This window comes from Myodes glareolus, chromosome 7 (genome assembly GCF_982192425.1).
Source record: "Myodes glareolus chromosome 7, mMyoGla1.1, whole genome shotgun sequence".
Taxonomy (NCBI): domain Eukaryota; kingdom Metazoa; phylum Chordata; class Mammalia; order Rodentia; family Cricetidae; genus Myodes; species Myodes glareolus.
Genome location: NC_142032.1, coordinates 39,564,352 through 39,581,280, shown reverse-complemented (window position 1 = coordinate 39,581,280; position 16,929 = coordinate 39,564,352). Strand labels below are relative to the sequence as shown.

General features: G+C 39.7%; 1 protein-coding gene across 12 annotated transcripts in view; it reads left to right on the top strand.

Annotated features, from left to right (window-relative positions):
* The first annotated feature begins 16,032 nt into the window (after positions 1-16,032).
* Trpm3 (transient receptor potential cation channel subfamily M member 3) overlaps positions 16,033-16,929 on the top strand; it is a 522,878-nt gene continuing 521,981 nt past the window's right edge. For 6 of the 12 annotated variants that reach the window (XM_085693722.2, XM_085693721.2, XM_085693720.2 and 3 more), the window contains exon 1: positions 16,034-16,512. In XM_085693722.2, coding sequence (XP_085549848.2) covers positions 16,336-16,512 — 177 coding nt within the window. In that variant the 5' untranslated portion in view covers positions 16,034-16,335. Of the gene's footprint in view, positions 16,513-16,929 lie in introns of all 12 variants that reach the window. The other 6 variants (XM_085693719.2, XM_085693715.2, XM_085693717.2 and 3 more) reach the window with 2 other exon arrangements.

Here is a 16,929-nt window from a genome sequence, read left to right as displayed (position 1 = left end):
ATTTTTATCTTCAAGATTTCCAATCCTTTCTCTCTGCCAAGTATTATTTTCTCCTTTTAGTTGTAAAGTTCCTTCAACATATACTTAAAACATTTTAGACAGAGTAAAATATTAGTTCCAAGAATACTTAAAACACAAGTATTAATACAAACCTAATGCTTCCTTTTGGACACTTGACAGAAATTTGGAGTCATTTCCATATGAAGACCTTGGGTGGCACATCTAAATGGAAAACAGGTATGAGTTCAATTTCAAAGCCTAGTGTTGAATTTGAAAAATTAAAGAGAAATAAGAGAATGGCTCCATTTTATTCAAGGAAACAGATAAGATAGTTGTAATTGCTTTGCTGGTTTAGCAGAGTCAAGGTTGGCATAATTGCTAGATTTATTGTCTATAAGCCCTCTAATGAGTCCTTAAAACTCTATTATCAGGACTCCTTTCTCCATGTTACTGCTTTTCTCAGGGGCGCTTGTCTCGAATATTTATTTAAATGCTTAAGTTAAAAGTTAATCTGTTCACTTGCTCCTTATTAGAACACCAGACTTTTATTTGACCTTCTCTCTACAAGAGAAGCTCTATCAGAAGGAGTAGGTTTTGTCTGTAAAAGGTCAGGAAAAAAATGGTTCTTTTTAACCCCGATTTCTCTGAAATAGTACCCTTTTCTTCTTTGTCACTGTGTGAATTTCAGTCCTTTTGTAAAAGATAGCTTTAAGGAATAGCTACACCAAAAAAAAAAAAAAAACAACTAACCCTTTTGAATTACATAGCACATTCGGCATGATGGAGACCTCAACTCTACAGAAAAAATCCTATTCCTAGTCTATAGGTTTCAGAAAACCATTTTAGTGAGTTAACACTGAAGACCTCATGTTTATTTATTTTTCAGTTGGTAAAGTGTGTTTTCCTCCTGGTGGTCTTGCCAGTTCCAATTTGTTTCTAAAAGCATTTCATTTGTCTTGTTCTCTTTGGATGGAATTTAGGGTCTTGGTGTTGCTAGGCAAGAGCTCTGTTCATTAGCTATACCCAGATCACTAAGGTCATTTCCATTACATTGCTGGTTACATTTAATTCCAGTTCTTAAAAACCTCAATGGCATCTTTTTCAGTTGTCCAGTTCAAGCATCATGAACCCCCAATCCTGTCTACACTTTGTCAAACAGAATCACCTTTTGGACTCAACAAGTTTCTGGATCCTTTCACCTCATTGACTTTCCTGGACCTGTTCTAGTGTCTCAAAATTCTATGTCTAAATTTGCTGTGTTCTTGAACTTCATGCAATGGCTTAGAAAGCTCACATCTTCTAGTTGCTCCTCCTATACTCTCAGGTGTCAGAGTATCTCTACTACATAGGATCAGAGTTCACCGAAGAGAAGGAACATGTTAGCTGATCTAAATGGCATTTTAGTTAACTCCAATTGTCAGCTTCATATAGCCTAGAGAAATCTTCCTACTACTGAGACCCTTTAAACACAGTTTCTTCATGTTGTGATGATCCCTCCCCCTACAACCATCAAATGTGCTTTTGTTGCTACTTCACAATTGTAATTTTGATACTGTTATGAATTGCAATGCAATATTTTTAGAGATAGAGGTTTACCAAAGGGATCGTAACCCACAAGTTGAGAACCATTGGCCTAGTGTCATCTGAGAGGAAGCCTCAACTGAGGAACTGCCTAGGTCGGCATGGACTACAGACAGCACTTCTGTCGGGGAATTGTCTCAATTGTCGGGGAATTGGTTTAGGAAGGACTAGATAGTACACTAGGTAAAGGGGCTCATATCAAGATCCTACATATGAGTCATCCAGCAGTGTGTTCCTCCATGGTTTCTGTCCTGAATTCCTGCCTTCAGTCCCTGCCCTTAGTGATAGATTATAACCTGGATGTACAAGCCAATAAACCTCTTCCTTCCCTAAGTTAATTTTGTTCAGGATGTTTTAGCATGACAGCAAGATGGAAATAGAAAAAAAAGAAGTAACTGAAGTTCCTTAAATATATTACAATACTGCCAGAAAAATCTTCATAATATTAGACATGCCAGAATTCCTTACCAGGAGATTAAGGTATGGATGTGGGAAGAGTTCATTGGAAAGTAAATAGGCATGGAAAGTATCAATACTGAGGATCTGAATTCTAATCACATAGTATTAGTCATGTCTATTTCTCAGGAAGATGAGTAACTCACCTGGCGCGTTCTGCTTCAGCAGATGGAGAGTCCTGTTTGCTCTCCAGTCTTGGAGACATAGAGAAATAGAGTACAGGTTGAGCTTCGCCTTCTTGTTTCTCAGTCCCTCTCCAAAGTGAGCTTTAAGGCATTAAACCTTCTTGAGTCAGTAGCTAAAGATTTTTTGCCCTCACCTCTAGAGAGTTGACTGTGGTGTCAGGTTTTGATTTTTGATTTTCTATGATGTGCCAGTTTCCTGTCCTCTCAATGAGATTAGTTCAATATTTCATCTTTATGGACATTGTATATTAATCTCTTTGTAGTATCGGTTTTTGTTTTGATGCTAGACACATAGTAAGCACTCAGAAGTTAGCTGGATTAACACATTTATCTCTATGGAATAGTCAATACAAATCTAATCATATTTGAATATTTTCCTCATAAATTTGATAAAATATTAAATATGTGGTCATGCTGTAAGAATGGAAAATTAAAGCCTCATATTAAGATATACACTTCTATTGTTCTTCAACCAATTTTATTTGTTCTAACAATGAATAACATTGCCAATACGACTATTTTACTCTACTGAGAGAATAAAAGACATCATAATTTTCTGTTATTTTCCTTTATCCTGAAAGTATGTATATGCTCAGGTGTATTTGGTCTAGATGTCTTCTCCCAGAGTAAACTCCCACAGCACTATGGAACTCCCTTTCTGTCTGTGATCTGGCAATGCTCTGGGTGAGTTAGCTGTCTTCCTTCACAGATTCTGTACTAAGTATCTGACAATAGCCACTTTATATTTTTTAAAAAGTAATGCTGAAAATACTTTATTTGTGGAAAATTTGAAATGGATAAAAGCATCTATGGAATTGATCTTAAATTTACAAAACGATGTTAGCTTTGTTGTTTACTCAAGAAAATATCAATACCGCACTTAGTTTTATGATGTTATCCCAAGTCCTAGAGGAGCAAACTGAAACAGCTCCATATCTAATCTGCTGGTCCTTGGGACAGTCTCAAGAATTCAGTTGCTTTTGTTGTCAGAGTGGTCTACACTATGCAATTAGGTCTTCATGGCTTCATTTCTCATCTGTCCCCATACATAAAATTGAAAATAGTACATGGAAGAATTTGTGTAAAATTAAGGAAACTTTAAAGTTCAAGGCAACCATTAATGTGTTGGCAATGTGCCAACGAAAGTGCCATTTACGGGGATTTCTGTGCTTTAAGATCCAAACAAATTTTAGTTCCAAGTAAATGCTTGAGGAAGCGCTAATACAACAATTCAGGTATGTTGGAAATGATCATAATTGGTGATCTAGAAATTTGGGTAGTTTCATTCTTGAAAAGATTGTATTTGTAGGAATTGCTCTTGAGTTCTTTATCTGTGAAACTTCTACCCATTTTTTCTCTGTTGAGAGCCATGAGTGAGTTCTCAAACTGTCCTCATCTGGTTTCGTGTCAAGTTGACAGCTCTACAAACTTAAGTTCTCTGTTTTCTGTCTTTCCATCCAGAGGACTCAGCGTTGCCGCTGATTTTCAAAGTCTCTAGTTGCTGATAGTCTAGCAAGCTCAGGAACTTAAATTACATTTATTCAGCAACAGCATTTCACGCACTTTTGCCAGTCAATTCTGTGGTCAAGATGATTGACACGTGGAGCGATACTAGGTTAGATTTAACTAGGCCAAGATGAACGTGTTTTAAGACCTGAGGATTCTTTTATTTATAGAAATAGTATTTGTGAATGAGAAAAATACTCCTATAACGTCTGGCAGCAGGAAGCAATGACTGTTGTTGGAGACAGATTGTAGATTTTTATCATTGAATGGAAAATCTTGATATTCAGAGTTGGAATTTGGAAAATTTTCACAACAATGCCTTGATGAGCATGCAATAAAGAATAAAAAATTTGGGCTGTGGCTTGGTCAAGTACAAGCAATAAAATCTAATGTTTGAAACCCAATGATAGAGATTAAAAAGAACACACATATATATTCAAGCTTTTTATCTGATCTTGAGCTGGAATGACAAGTCTTCAAAAATATAGACTAAGTATGTAAGTGCTAAAATTTGTTTTCAATATAAAAATATAAAAGATGAAAGAAGAATGAAAATCTGTTGGTGACTAATGTGACAAGAGATAATATCCTTAATATGAAAACAGCATTTAAGAATTGATGAGAAAAATTAAACTCTTTTAGGAAAAAAGTCATTTGATAGACTTTCAAATGGTCATAAGAAAATGGAGCCTTATAAGTTGCGGAATAGAAATAAATATATTTAGTTTTCTCTTACCAACTTGGCCACAAATAAAATTAATTAGATTTACATTCCTTACATAAGACCACTCTAATGAATAACCATTAAGGCATAATGTATATATATATACATAGACTTCTGGTGCCATTACATATGTAAACTTTAGCAAAGATAATTAAATTTCTCTTAATTTTCTACAATAAAAATTGCATATTATCATAAGAGGGAAAATATATTTTCTCTAGCTGATTATATAAAAAATAAATCCATCGACTTTGAGTGTATAGTTCAATGCATTCTAGCAATGGCTGAAGTTGAACATCTGCACTTGAGTTGAAAATAGAATGTTTCCACTACCCTGAGAAGTCTTCTTGCCCTTTTCATTGACAGATAACCCCCCTAACAATTGCTGGCAACCTCAGTTTGTCTCTTCTAGAATTTCATGATTTTGAGATGCATTCATGTTACTGTGTATACCATTGTTTTTTTCTGAAGATTATATTTAGAAAGAAGACCCAGCAGGTGGTTCACTCTAATAGCCTTACCATGAAGAGGGCACAGAGCCCCATGAGGCACACACGAGGCAGTGAAGCTAGAGATAACAGGGTAAATCAAGTCAGGCTCAATGAGCCTGTTTGTCCATCTATAAAACTAAGTTAGTAATTACATCTTCCTTAACAACATGCCAGCACAATTATAGGTAAGGAACTATAATATTCTTGTGAGGAATCAATATCAGATTATTTATAATTAGTATTATATAAATATATTAATTATATTTATTATTATTATTATTATTTGTGGATCTGGTTCATTGATGTGTGGATGACTAGTCCTACACTTTTGACTAGCCATTTGCCTTTGTATAACTACAGACTCTCCTTCATAAAGATATATTCTGTAGTTTGGCTCTTCCTGAACTCTCATCACAGGGGATGTCTGACACTGCTATGTTACAATGAAGGGTAGCTGATTCCTTCTCAGGAGTTACTTTAGATTTTATTGCTTATACTTAGAGTTCCCTGTTGCTTGTTTTGCTTGTCTTTCCCAAGAACATTTATGCTAAGAGCTTGTTCTGTAGTTGAAGTAAGAGCTTGTAGGTTCTTCCTTTCATTAATTTTTAGTAGCAGTTCTTAGACTCTTAAAGCCAAAAGAGCCTGAAGAAAAATTCAGTTTTTAAATAAACACTATGAAGCATGAGACTCTCCTAAATAACTTAAAGGCAATGGTTATAATCAATATGCCTAGTCCATTTATTCTTACTTGTTCATTCTGGAACCAACAGACTGATTTGACTTCACACCTTGTTGCAGAGACTCTGCTGGGATCTAGTATACTGTCGATGGCTGTCCCAAAGAAATGACATTCAAGTAGGAGCTGGGTACCAGCAAGAAGTAAATCAATCATTTAAACAGTTATAAGTCTGAAAAGTAGAAAAGAATTCAGAGAGAGAGATGCAGTAGGTGCTGAGGAGCTGCTGGGCTGTGCTGGAAGGGCTCTCAAAGATCACACTCAAGCTGAGCACTCCGCCGTGTGAAAGAGCCACCCTCGAGAGGTGCCAGGAGGAGGAGTGCTGGAAGAACAGAGAGAGGACACACAAGAGTCCGGGGATAAGAAGCTCAGAAGCTAAAATAATAAGGGCTATTAAAGTATGATGGATGGTGATAATGGTCTAGCGTTAAAGCTGGAGAGATGAGAAGAACCAGTGAGTCACCATAATGAAAGCCAAGATCAGGAGCAGAGTGCCTCCCAACCCCAACGAGAGGAGAAATGGTTTTTTTGCTCATGACAGTGACTTAACTTCATCTTTTAAAATCTTGGGTAGTTTTATAAAATGGACTTAATCATTCTTCCATTTGAACTGTAGCCATGCATTTACTTGCATATGATTTAATTAAGGGACAAGAAAAAGCACGTGTTTTATAATCTTATCTACCTATTTTTGGATTTATTTATTCAAAATTTTATATATGAGTACACTGTATTTATATCACTTCTACCCCTACATATCTCTCTCTTCCAACTCCTCCAGTGTCCTTCCCTGAACTTTCACTCAAATTCAAGACTTCATATATATCATATATGTATACATATGTACATATATATGTGTACATATATGATATATATGAATATTTTATAGATATACATATATTCCTATTAAGTCCATTTAGCATTATATATTAATAAATAGTAATGATATATAAAATATATAATGTATGTATTAGGATTAACACATTTAGCATTATGTATATAAATATACACACACATTAGGACTGATCACTTTGGATTGGATAAACTATACAAGGAGTCCCCCTGAATAGTTTACTTTCCCTCTCTAAGTAGCTATTGATTTACTATAGCTCTTCTTCTAGGGATGAGACCCCATAAAACTCCCCTGTCCACATTGTCATGTAAGCTAGTGTTGTCACTATTTTTTCAAGTCTTGTTTAATCGGCCATATTGTTGAGATGCCATGGTGCAACGTTCCAGTCCTAATTAGAACAGTGTCTGGCAAGGTGTCCTGGTCCTCTGGCTCTTACAATCCTTCTGCCTCCTTTTCCATATTCCCTGAATCTTAATGTAAGGGATTCAATTTTATCTATTATTTACCAAAACAACTATTACACAAGGTCCCTGCTCCCAGGAACATTATCCTTCTTTTTCTATTATAATTCCTTACATAAAAATCAAGTAAGCTTGAATAATTTTCACAATTGTGTTCAGACACCTTTGACTTTTATTGATTGTTACAGACATACAGTTTTGGTTCCAGTACATCATTGCATACCCGGAGCCACCTGTTGCTATTCTAAGTATCAAGAATGGCATATCTCGCTTGATATTTGAAACTATTTCAGTCGTCTTAAAAATAGGTTTTTATAAATACACAATTAAACCTCACAAAATACATAAAAACCATGGTTCTGAACTTCGCAGGGTAAACTTGCATACAAGTTTACTGTATTTAACTTTTAATATAAGCTTTGGTTTCCTCATCTAGAAAATATGAGTGGAAATAAAAAGTGGACAGTAGTAAGTACTAATTAAACAATTTTATATGTGTAGGAAAAATTGAGCCTACCGTATAAACCCTGTAGGAACATCATTTTCCATTTAATAAGTACCATGTTGGGAGAGAGCTGATAAATAAATACTGGACATGAGAAATGAGTATGAACAGTCTTTATCTCACTGTGGAGGTCCACACCCTGGCACTAGGAAGTGGGATCGAGTGTAAGAGTCAGTAGTGAAAGCAAAAGCCACAGCCATGGAATAACTCGTGGTCTGGCTGTGCTGTGCCGCTTCTGGGGTTAAGGTGAAATCTCTAGCATTGCTTAGTCTCTGTTCAGGTTCAACAGCTCCAATGCTTGTTCCTTTATGGAGAGTCAGAAAAACTTTACTTACATCCTTTCTTTTCTAATCGCCATCAGTATCTTGTAATAGGTAGAAGTAAGAATTATAGAATCAGTTGGATCTAGATTTAAGTCTACCTTGCTCATGTGACCTCTTGAAGGAATAACGACTTGGGAGACTTTTTGTTTGTTTGTTTTTGTTTGTTTGTTTGTTTTGTTTTTCGAGAGGGTTTCTCTGAAGCTTTGGTGCCTGTCCTGGAACTAGCTCTTGTAGACCAGGCTAGCCTCAATCTCACAGAGATCCACCTGCCTCTGCCTCCCGAGTTCTGGGATTAAAGGCATGTACCACCACTGCCCAGCAGGAAACAGTTCTTATGTTCTTAATGGGATCTTCTTTTGGCACATCACACACTTCATAGTCACTCAACAAGTTGTCTACCACTTTGACATCACAGCCCTCTCTGTTTTAAAGATTAAGACTCATAAAATTATATTAATTGTCATATAACGTAACACGATCTCAAATCCAGTCCAGCTTGACTTCAAAATTCATGTAGTTTGCCTTGATTTTAATCCCCGTCACAAGAAGAACAAAATAAAACCCAAAATACAAAGCTGGCCAACTGACTAAAATCATCAAATTCCTCGTCTACTGTGACTAAGACCCATAGTTGTCGAAAATAAGGTAGCATGATAAATACGGTGTCATGTTTTCGGGAAGAATGACAGACACAAAATGGCAAGCACAGTAAGTACAATTTTCATTAGCTTTCATCGCGAAAATCCTCTCCCAGGCAGCGCCACCACTTTGAAGGCTTTCCAGATCACAGTATGTCTCAGTTTCCCAGGTGAGCAGACCTTATGTTCTAATGCGGTGCTGGCCATCAGCATCAGCGGCTCAAGATGCACAGGACACATTGTGTGCTGGAGAAGCTCCCGGTTCAGGTTGATGAGAGTCAGAGGACGTTTGCAGGGTATGTGTACTGTCTGAGCTTGAACATGGACATATTTGAGCATCCTCTCACCAATACCTTTCTTAAGCCTCCTGCTAGCAATGAATTTCTGTGATTCCCTTCAACCAATCCATTTTTTTTCAAGCAGGAATTAGTGACTGATTACTTAAGTCTCCTCACCCCACAGGTATTAACTCGTAAGTTCATTACCAACATAAGATTGATGAATTTCAAAATAAATCTGTGTAAGGTATTCTATTAACAGAGGTGTAACTGTACACACTTGTGTTGTACATATCTAAACTTAGAAATGAGAGAAATGTTAGGGTAACAAGCAGCATCACAAATATCAGGAAATGAACAATAAAGTAGTTTAAAATGAACACTTCAAATTCTTATATTTTTAACAAGGCCCCATGGACTCATTAAAATTTTAGAATCATTGCAAAGATTCATCCCTGTTGTGAACAGAAGTAATAGGATTTCAGAGCTAACTGAGGATGTATTTTAGCCCCTGGCCATTGAAATTTGCTGGCCACCTTATGTGTGTGAGTGTGATTTTTAAAAAGTGTTTTATTAGTAGTTATTTGAGAATTTCACACATAGTTCTGGTCTTATTTCCCTCCCTTTTTTGGTTCTTCACAGACCAACTCCCCATCCCTACCCACTCAATTTTGTGTCTTCCTTTTCTTTTTAACCCATCAAGACCATTTGTACTGTCCAAATAGTCTTGATTGTGTGGCCTTCTGTTAGAGTATAATTAACTTAACCAGAGTCTTACTGTTAGAGAAGACCGGCTCATCATCCAGCAGCTACCAGTTGCCCATAGCTCCTCCACTAGGTAGGACTTCATGCCCAGCTCCCGTCTCTGTGCCAGGATTTGGTCTGCCTTGGCTATGCATAGGTCTGGTTCATGCTGTCACAGCTGCTGTAAGCTCATATGTGCAGCTGCCCTATGTTCTAAAGACAATGCTTGCTCGCAGGCAGGTACCTGTGCCTCACTCCCGTACCCTCTTTCCACCTCCTCTTCTACAATGATCCCTGAGCCTTGAGAGAAGGGTGTGTGATATAGATGCTCCGTTTGGCACGTGGTTTTTATTTTCCGTGAGATACAAGCTGTTTACATACCTTTTAATTTCCCAGAGTAACACATATTTAGTTATTAGTTTCATATTTTATTCATAAGTGTGTGGCTGCCTTTGGTTTTTAGAGTGAGAAACTGTCAGGGAAGTCGGCTGTGTAGCTTTATCCTCGGGGTCTCTGAAGTGGCTCCTCCTACATAAACGAAAGAAAGGGAAAGGTGAAGATATTGTTTTAATTTCTTTTTCATTGGATCTTCCCCATGCATGATCTAAATGTAATTTCCTCCTGTGGTGTTAACTTTACTTCCTTAGTGCAGTAGCAATGGGCTGGGCAGTTTCTGTGACTTCAGCAAGGATAATCACAGACTGCTAACTTTTTTTTTTTTTTTTTTTTTTTTTTTTGGCTTTTCGGGACAGGGTTTCTCTGTGTAGCTTTGGAGCCTGTTCTGAACTAGCTCTTGTAATCCAGGCTGGACTCTGACTCACAGAGATCCGCCTGCCTCTTCCTCCCGAGTGCTGGGATTAAAGGCATATGCCACTACCGCCTGGTGACTGCTAACATTTTGACCCTTGGTAACAGGTGGGGTCCTCTTCTGTGGCCTCTACAGATGTCGATTCTTCTAATGTGGATAGCATTATTATCCTCAGTCTGCAGATAAGACACCAAAGTGCCAAAAGATTAAGTGGCATCCTCAAATTATCTTATAAATGGTAAAGCTGGGTTATAAGTCCAGGCCATTGGGTACCAGGCCTTGATCTTCACCACTGGGATAAACGACCAGCAGAGTCACTAATGTGGCCACTCATGTCAATATGTAAATAACAATGACGATCATATGTGGTTTTCATTATATTACTGTTATGATAATTGCTTCGAATTTTTTTTCCAAAATATGAATGTGGACAGTATAGTGGACCCTGTTTCTAGAGCGAGAAATTAGGCTTTGACAGCAAGTGTAGCTGGTTCAGGACTACTTGTGAATAAAAGGCAGAAGAACTGCAGTCTAACTTCAAAGCCACCAGACGAGGACACACGAAGGCTACTTTCCTTCTATCAGTGTGGAAGTCCCATTAGCCCGTTACAACCTACCTCCCTTACAAGCCAGGTCCAGATTTTTAAAAAGAGGAATCTATACTTCTCAGTTCAGGTTGGTTCTCTCTGTCTCTCTTTCTTTCCTTCTCCCCCTCCCTCTCTCCTTACCCCTTCTCTCTATGAGTACAGAAGAGATAGAATATCCGTTTTCTGCATGTATGGGCTGCTATTGCTTAAAGTCAACATTGCAGAGGCTTACTGATGAAAATTTCAGAAGAGGCTAAATTATTAGTGAATTTCTTTCAAGCTCCTTAAAGAACTTTTGTGAGAAGTATTTCAACGGATTTAAGAGGATTAAAACATTACTACATTTTGAGTCCCCCTGTGACACATTATTGAGTGTAGCCCCTGAAGAAGCTGAATTTTTATAACCCTGTGGAAGAATTCCTGCTAAGAACTGCATGCCATGACGTGAAGAGGGATTGTCCACAGTGGAGAAAAGGAGGACTTCACGGGTCTGTTCGAGCACAGTCTAGAAAGGCATTTGGGAAACTCGACTTGGGAAGACAACTTGATGGAAGAAGTCACAAAGAGGTACATTTCACCAAGCCTTAGGAAGAACTTTCTGTCAACTGAAGCTGCCCAACCGTGGAACGACCTGCCTCACAACCTCACCTGGTCCATGTCACTGGAGGCATTTGTGCAGAGGGTGGGGAACTGGCAGGGTAAACAACCCGGTGCTGGAGAAAAGATCGTTCTCGTTCTGCGGTATGAAACAAATGCTACTTAGGCTAGTTAAAAAGTGAGTAATTCATTTTAGTATAGTTTAATCTATTTCAGAATCTATTATCCATAAAAGAATGCTAAAGGGGAAAATACTTTAACTGAAGAAAAAAATCATGTAATTTGTTTCAACAACATATTTGGAAATAATAAATAACAGAATTGTAGATCAGTGGGACCTATAATAAAATTTCGTATTTTAAAAAATATTATAGAAACATCAGAGAAGTCCTAAAATTTTTATAGCTCTGAAAACAGTCAAAAGGAAAAGATACATTAGAAAAATAAAATGGTTTCCAGACAGAAAGTGTAAATTACCATGATGTTCACAAGAACAACAACAAAAAATGATCTTTTTAACCAAACTATTGAGTTGGAAGGACACCAGAAAGCTGTGAGTTGAGGGCTGGAGAAATGGCTCAGCAGCCAGCAGTGCTTACTGATCTTCCAGAGGACCAGAGTTTAGTTCTAGCACGCATACTAGGCAGCTCAGAACCACCAGTTCCAGGGGCTCTATTTACTATTGTCTTATGGTCTCTTTGGACACTCTCTGAGTGCTCTCTCTCTCTCTCTCTCTCTCTCTCTCTCTCTCTCTCTCTCACACACACACACACACACACACACACACACACACACATTCTCATAAATAAAAAATACACCTTTAAAAAAAAGATAGCTATAGATTGAGGTCAGTCATAAGTAAGCAGAAGGGTAAGACTACTAAAGAATTTTGAAGTGGAGGAAGATCCATACAGAGGTCACCATTGTCTGGTTTAGTACGTCTCCTGGATGCCAGAATAGCATCTACCCTGTGCAGACCATGACCAAGAATAAGCTCCTGAAATACACATACATTAAAGTCCAAAGACCCAAATATTTCAATAATATAATAACAAAATGTACAAACTTACTTTGGAGCATTTTGTGTCTGGATGTGTGGTTTCTTACTTTGCTTACAACATGACCACGGTAAGTTACAGAAGAGTTTGTTTTCTTCCAACCTCCAACTAACACCACCACTTAAGCCCTGCTTACGACACTCAAATGCTTTACTACCCTGAGAAGATGATTCTGAGTTATATAGAAAAGCAGACTGAGCAAGTCATGGAAAGCAAGCCAATAAGCAGAGTTCCTCTGTGGTTTCTGCTTCAGGTCCAGAATCCAGGTTACTGCCTTTAGTTCCTGCTTTGTTTTTCCTGAATGAAGAACCCTAACCTATAAGCCAAATATAACCCTTTCCTCCCCAAGTTACTTTGGTCATGGTGCTTTTCACAGCAATAGAAAGCCAACTAGGACGGTGTGGTTTGTATAAAGCACTTTATGAGAAGGGTTTGGATATTCTGATCTACCTGGTCATTATGCATCCCCTTATGGCCTTAGTTTTCAAATTAGCCCCTCTATATTAGAGGGATATCACGAAGACTGAGTATGATCCAATGTTCCATCCAAGTGTTTTGACTTTTCCCGAGACGGAACATGCGGATGAAGGATAAAATAAAGGCTAGCCTAGTTATGACTTAGTAACTGCCTTGAGACTGAACTGAAAGGTGACCAATGGGAAAGGGGCTTGCATAGCATAAAAGAGAATGGAAATATGTTAAAAGGCACACTTTAGAATGAAAAAAACCCACACTTGCTACTCGTAAAAATATTAAAAAGTAATCTGATCATTTTGATTTATAAACACTCAGAATCATAGCGTTTAAAATGAGCGTTTTAGATGCATGAGACATTACCTGCCTCAGCCACACCTCCTCTTCTCTGGTTTTCCACTTAGAGTTATCTCTAAAAGCACAAGGGAGTCATTCAACATGAAAAATGCCATTTATTCTAGACGAGGAGGGTCTGAAAACCCCTCTTTAGGTATTTGACAGCAAATCATCCTGGCACGAATTACTCCAATGGTGGGAAGATGCCCCCTTAAGCCGTTCATTCTTTTGATCTTCATCTCCTTTGCTGTGTAGCCTCTAACTCCACTCCCTGAAGGTTTTGTGTTCATCCCTCTAATTGCCACTAGAGATGATGCGATACCTCCTGCTTCCCATTTCATATAACCCTAACTATGTTTCTGACCAAAGTTATTCTTAAAAATTAAGGGCACTAAGACTGTGGTTTCAGAAGGGTGCTTTCATTTTAGTGGTGCTCTGAACACTTTGGGACAGTGAGGAGAAAGGGTAGGGAACTGGAACGGACTTGCCTTTCCCTAGAACTGACTTTTCAAAACTATGAAGAAACCACTTAAGGGGCTTTAGTAGCGAAGAAATGCCAGCTCCTGGTAGGCTCACTGAAGGTGACACTTTGCAATTTGATGACCAGCCTTCTGTAAAGAAAAGGCTGAGGGAAGTCCCACTGCCCTTTAAGTCTTTGCCTTCTTCTTCACGCCATTTACTGAACTCTTCATAGCTCATCGAAAGCATCCAGGTTGAGTTTGTCTTGCTTGGTTTCATTACCTGGAACTGCAAACATGCGCACAGGTATCCTTAGTGAAAAATGTCAGTGGGTCCCAATTGTAGAAGAAATCATGCTGCCTAGAAGGTGAATTGTGGCAGAAGGGGCTTGAGAGATGCCAAATACTGGACTTGGTGCTCCACTGGCCTTAGCTCATTTGGTTTCACAAGAACTCTGGGTGTGTAACTGTATGACTGCCTCTATTTCAGAGATAAAAGACTCCAATGCACACAGGAGATGAGAAAATTGCCCAAGGCCAGGGTCAGAATTTCACTGTGAACTCTGAAGTCTGATTTTTAGGATTCAGGAGGCTAAGCAAACCTCAGTGGCATGCCACAGCACTGTGTGAGGGACATACTGAGCTCTTATCCCCATCTTTATTGCGATTCTTACATCAGATTACAGACCAGAAAGCCTAAGTAAAGGTGTTATTGTTGTTGTCTTAAACTATGAAAGAAGCAGAAGTGAAAATATATCTTTGTGGTTCAGTAAAATGACTCCAAGGCAGGCTAATTTCTCTGGACTTTATTTGCTTAATCGGTGAAATGGGGACATGACAGCATCTGCCCTAGAGGACTGCCATTGGTGTGAGCTTGCATGATGTAAAAGGGCCCACACCATGCCTGACACATATATGTCCTAGCTCGTTAACACTTTAACACGTCCTTTACCCCACTGTGGAAAGAGGATCGTGACAGAAAAATGAACTGTGTGTGAGTCCTGTTAAACTGGTACTGCTTTCATCGAAAATAATCTGATGCACGGATTTTCATGTTCCAGTCAGCGGTTCTGTAATTCCCTGCATCTTCGCCTCTGGGACACTTTTGAAAATGGTGCAGTGGTGCAGGCGCCAGGTGTTTGCTAAGTTCTTTGTTCTTGATCCTAAAATGCAGTCTTGTGTCACCATCACATCTGCTTGAATCCCTCTGGATTTTGTCCCAGAGTGCACAGGAGTCATGGGAGTGTTTGTGTGTGGGGGGGGGAGGGGTTACCCATTTCTTCTCGTTAGTTAAAAATGGAGACTCTCTACAGGCACTGGGAGGGAAGGAAGGTGGGAAGTGCTAAGTACCCTGGCAACCCTTGAAGGGTGCAGGTGTAGGAATCTCCTGGGCCGATTCTTTGGTCAACAGTACTGTAAAAGTTTGATGCCTGGGGGGAGTGGGTAATCCAGGTAAGCAGCATGACATGCCCTCCCCTCCCAGCCCTCCTAAGGTCCCCTTCTCTAAGTGAAATTGGCCATTGTCTTCTTTTAAATGGAAAAGTTCTCTTTTATTCGCTTTCACCATGGGAGCTTTACAAATTACGTACCCCAATGCAGCTACAGTCTCTTAAAACCCCCTTCAAAAATTATCGGGAAGAAGGGAAACATGTACTGGAGGAAATCACCTTTTGTGGACAGTGTTCTACACAGCACTTTAAGGGTTAAACTTCGTAGCAAGAGAAGTCTGTCTTGTGGGGATATCCCCCAAATTTAGAAACTACTATTGCTGAAAAGGTAAGCCACGAAAGCATTCTTTTGCACAGCTTTCTACGACAGGAATAACTCCTTGTCCCCAGCGTGTGTAATGCAAGTTTGACTTAGCCTCGACACATCGATCATCTATATGGTGCTTGTATCAGGGTGAAGACTGTCAATCACAGTTAATAAAAGACCCCAGAACACAGCAGGGATCTCTTTTTTACTATAGATCCATTTTATGATAGCTCTCAATTTATTATGTCACACAAATCAAAAAGGAAGCGTTTATCTTATCATTCAGAGGCATCCTTTCTCCCTCCCAGTGTCCCAGCCCCTCCCCCTGCGCCAGTTTCCAGCCCCTCAAAGATGCTTTGTGCAAGAAAGTACAAGTTCTTCTGGCTTCATTTTTGTTCCTTTTTGCTTTCCTCCTGGCTCCCCCTCAAAACAAGAGAGCAAAGCAAATGGCCCGGGTCCCCCCCACAACGCCTGACCTGCGTTCGCTGGGAGGAGAGCGGGAGAGGGAGCGCGCATTCTGGAGCAGGCTGCTCTGACTCCGACCACAGGCTGTTTTGTGCAGGCTGTCCCTCTCCTTCGAAATCAAGCATCCCCTCCCCGAAGCAGCAAGCAGTGTGCCTCCATTCGGCCACATTTGGTATGCATGAGCACGGCTGCAGGGAGAGGGGAGGTGGCTTTCTTAAGAAGGTTCAGGGGCTCAGGAAAAGCCACTTGACTAGACTCCCAAGTTCCAGGAAGCCTCTGCCCTAATGGAATTTGCAGGTGTGGAGATGACCATGGGATGCCAGGGCCGTGGAGGGCCGTTTATTTTCTAGGCATTGCCCAGATTTGCAGTCTCTGGTCTTCCCAGTGGAATTTGGAAGGGGTCATGAATCAGACTGATGCTTCTCGACCCTTAAATTGGACCATCCGGAAGCTATGCCACGCAGCCTTTCTCCCATCTGTCAGACTTCTCAAGGTACCGTAACTTGCTGCTTTGAATGTCCCTTACTGTGCTTTTCAGGTCTAAACGCCCAACTTCGCACTTGGGCTTGGACGCCAGTTTTGGGGCGTGCGAATGCATGCAGTTCTGCCTGTGCTACCCATGGCTGGAGAGAGTTTCCATCACCCCTACCCCACCCCCACCCAGCCTGGTGGATGGCCTGAGCTACACTAGGGAATTAGATATGGTCTCAGGAAAGGGGCTCCCTGTGTGCACCCCCACCTTTCTTAACCATTAGTCTGCCAACGAATTAATTCACTTCTTTGCGGGGGGCGGGAGGGTGAGGGTGAGAAGAATAGTGGGCATGAAATCTCTTCCTCGTCTGCGTTTGGCTCCAGAGCTCATTTTCTTTCCCTGGGGAAGCCCTTCGACCCACTTTTCCTTAAATGGAAC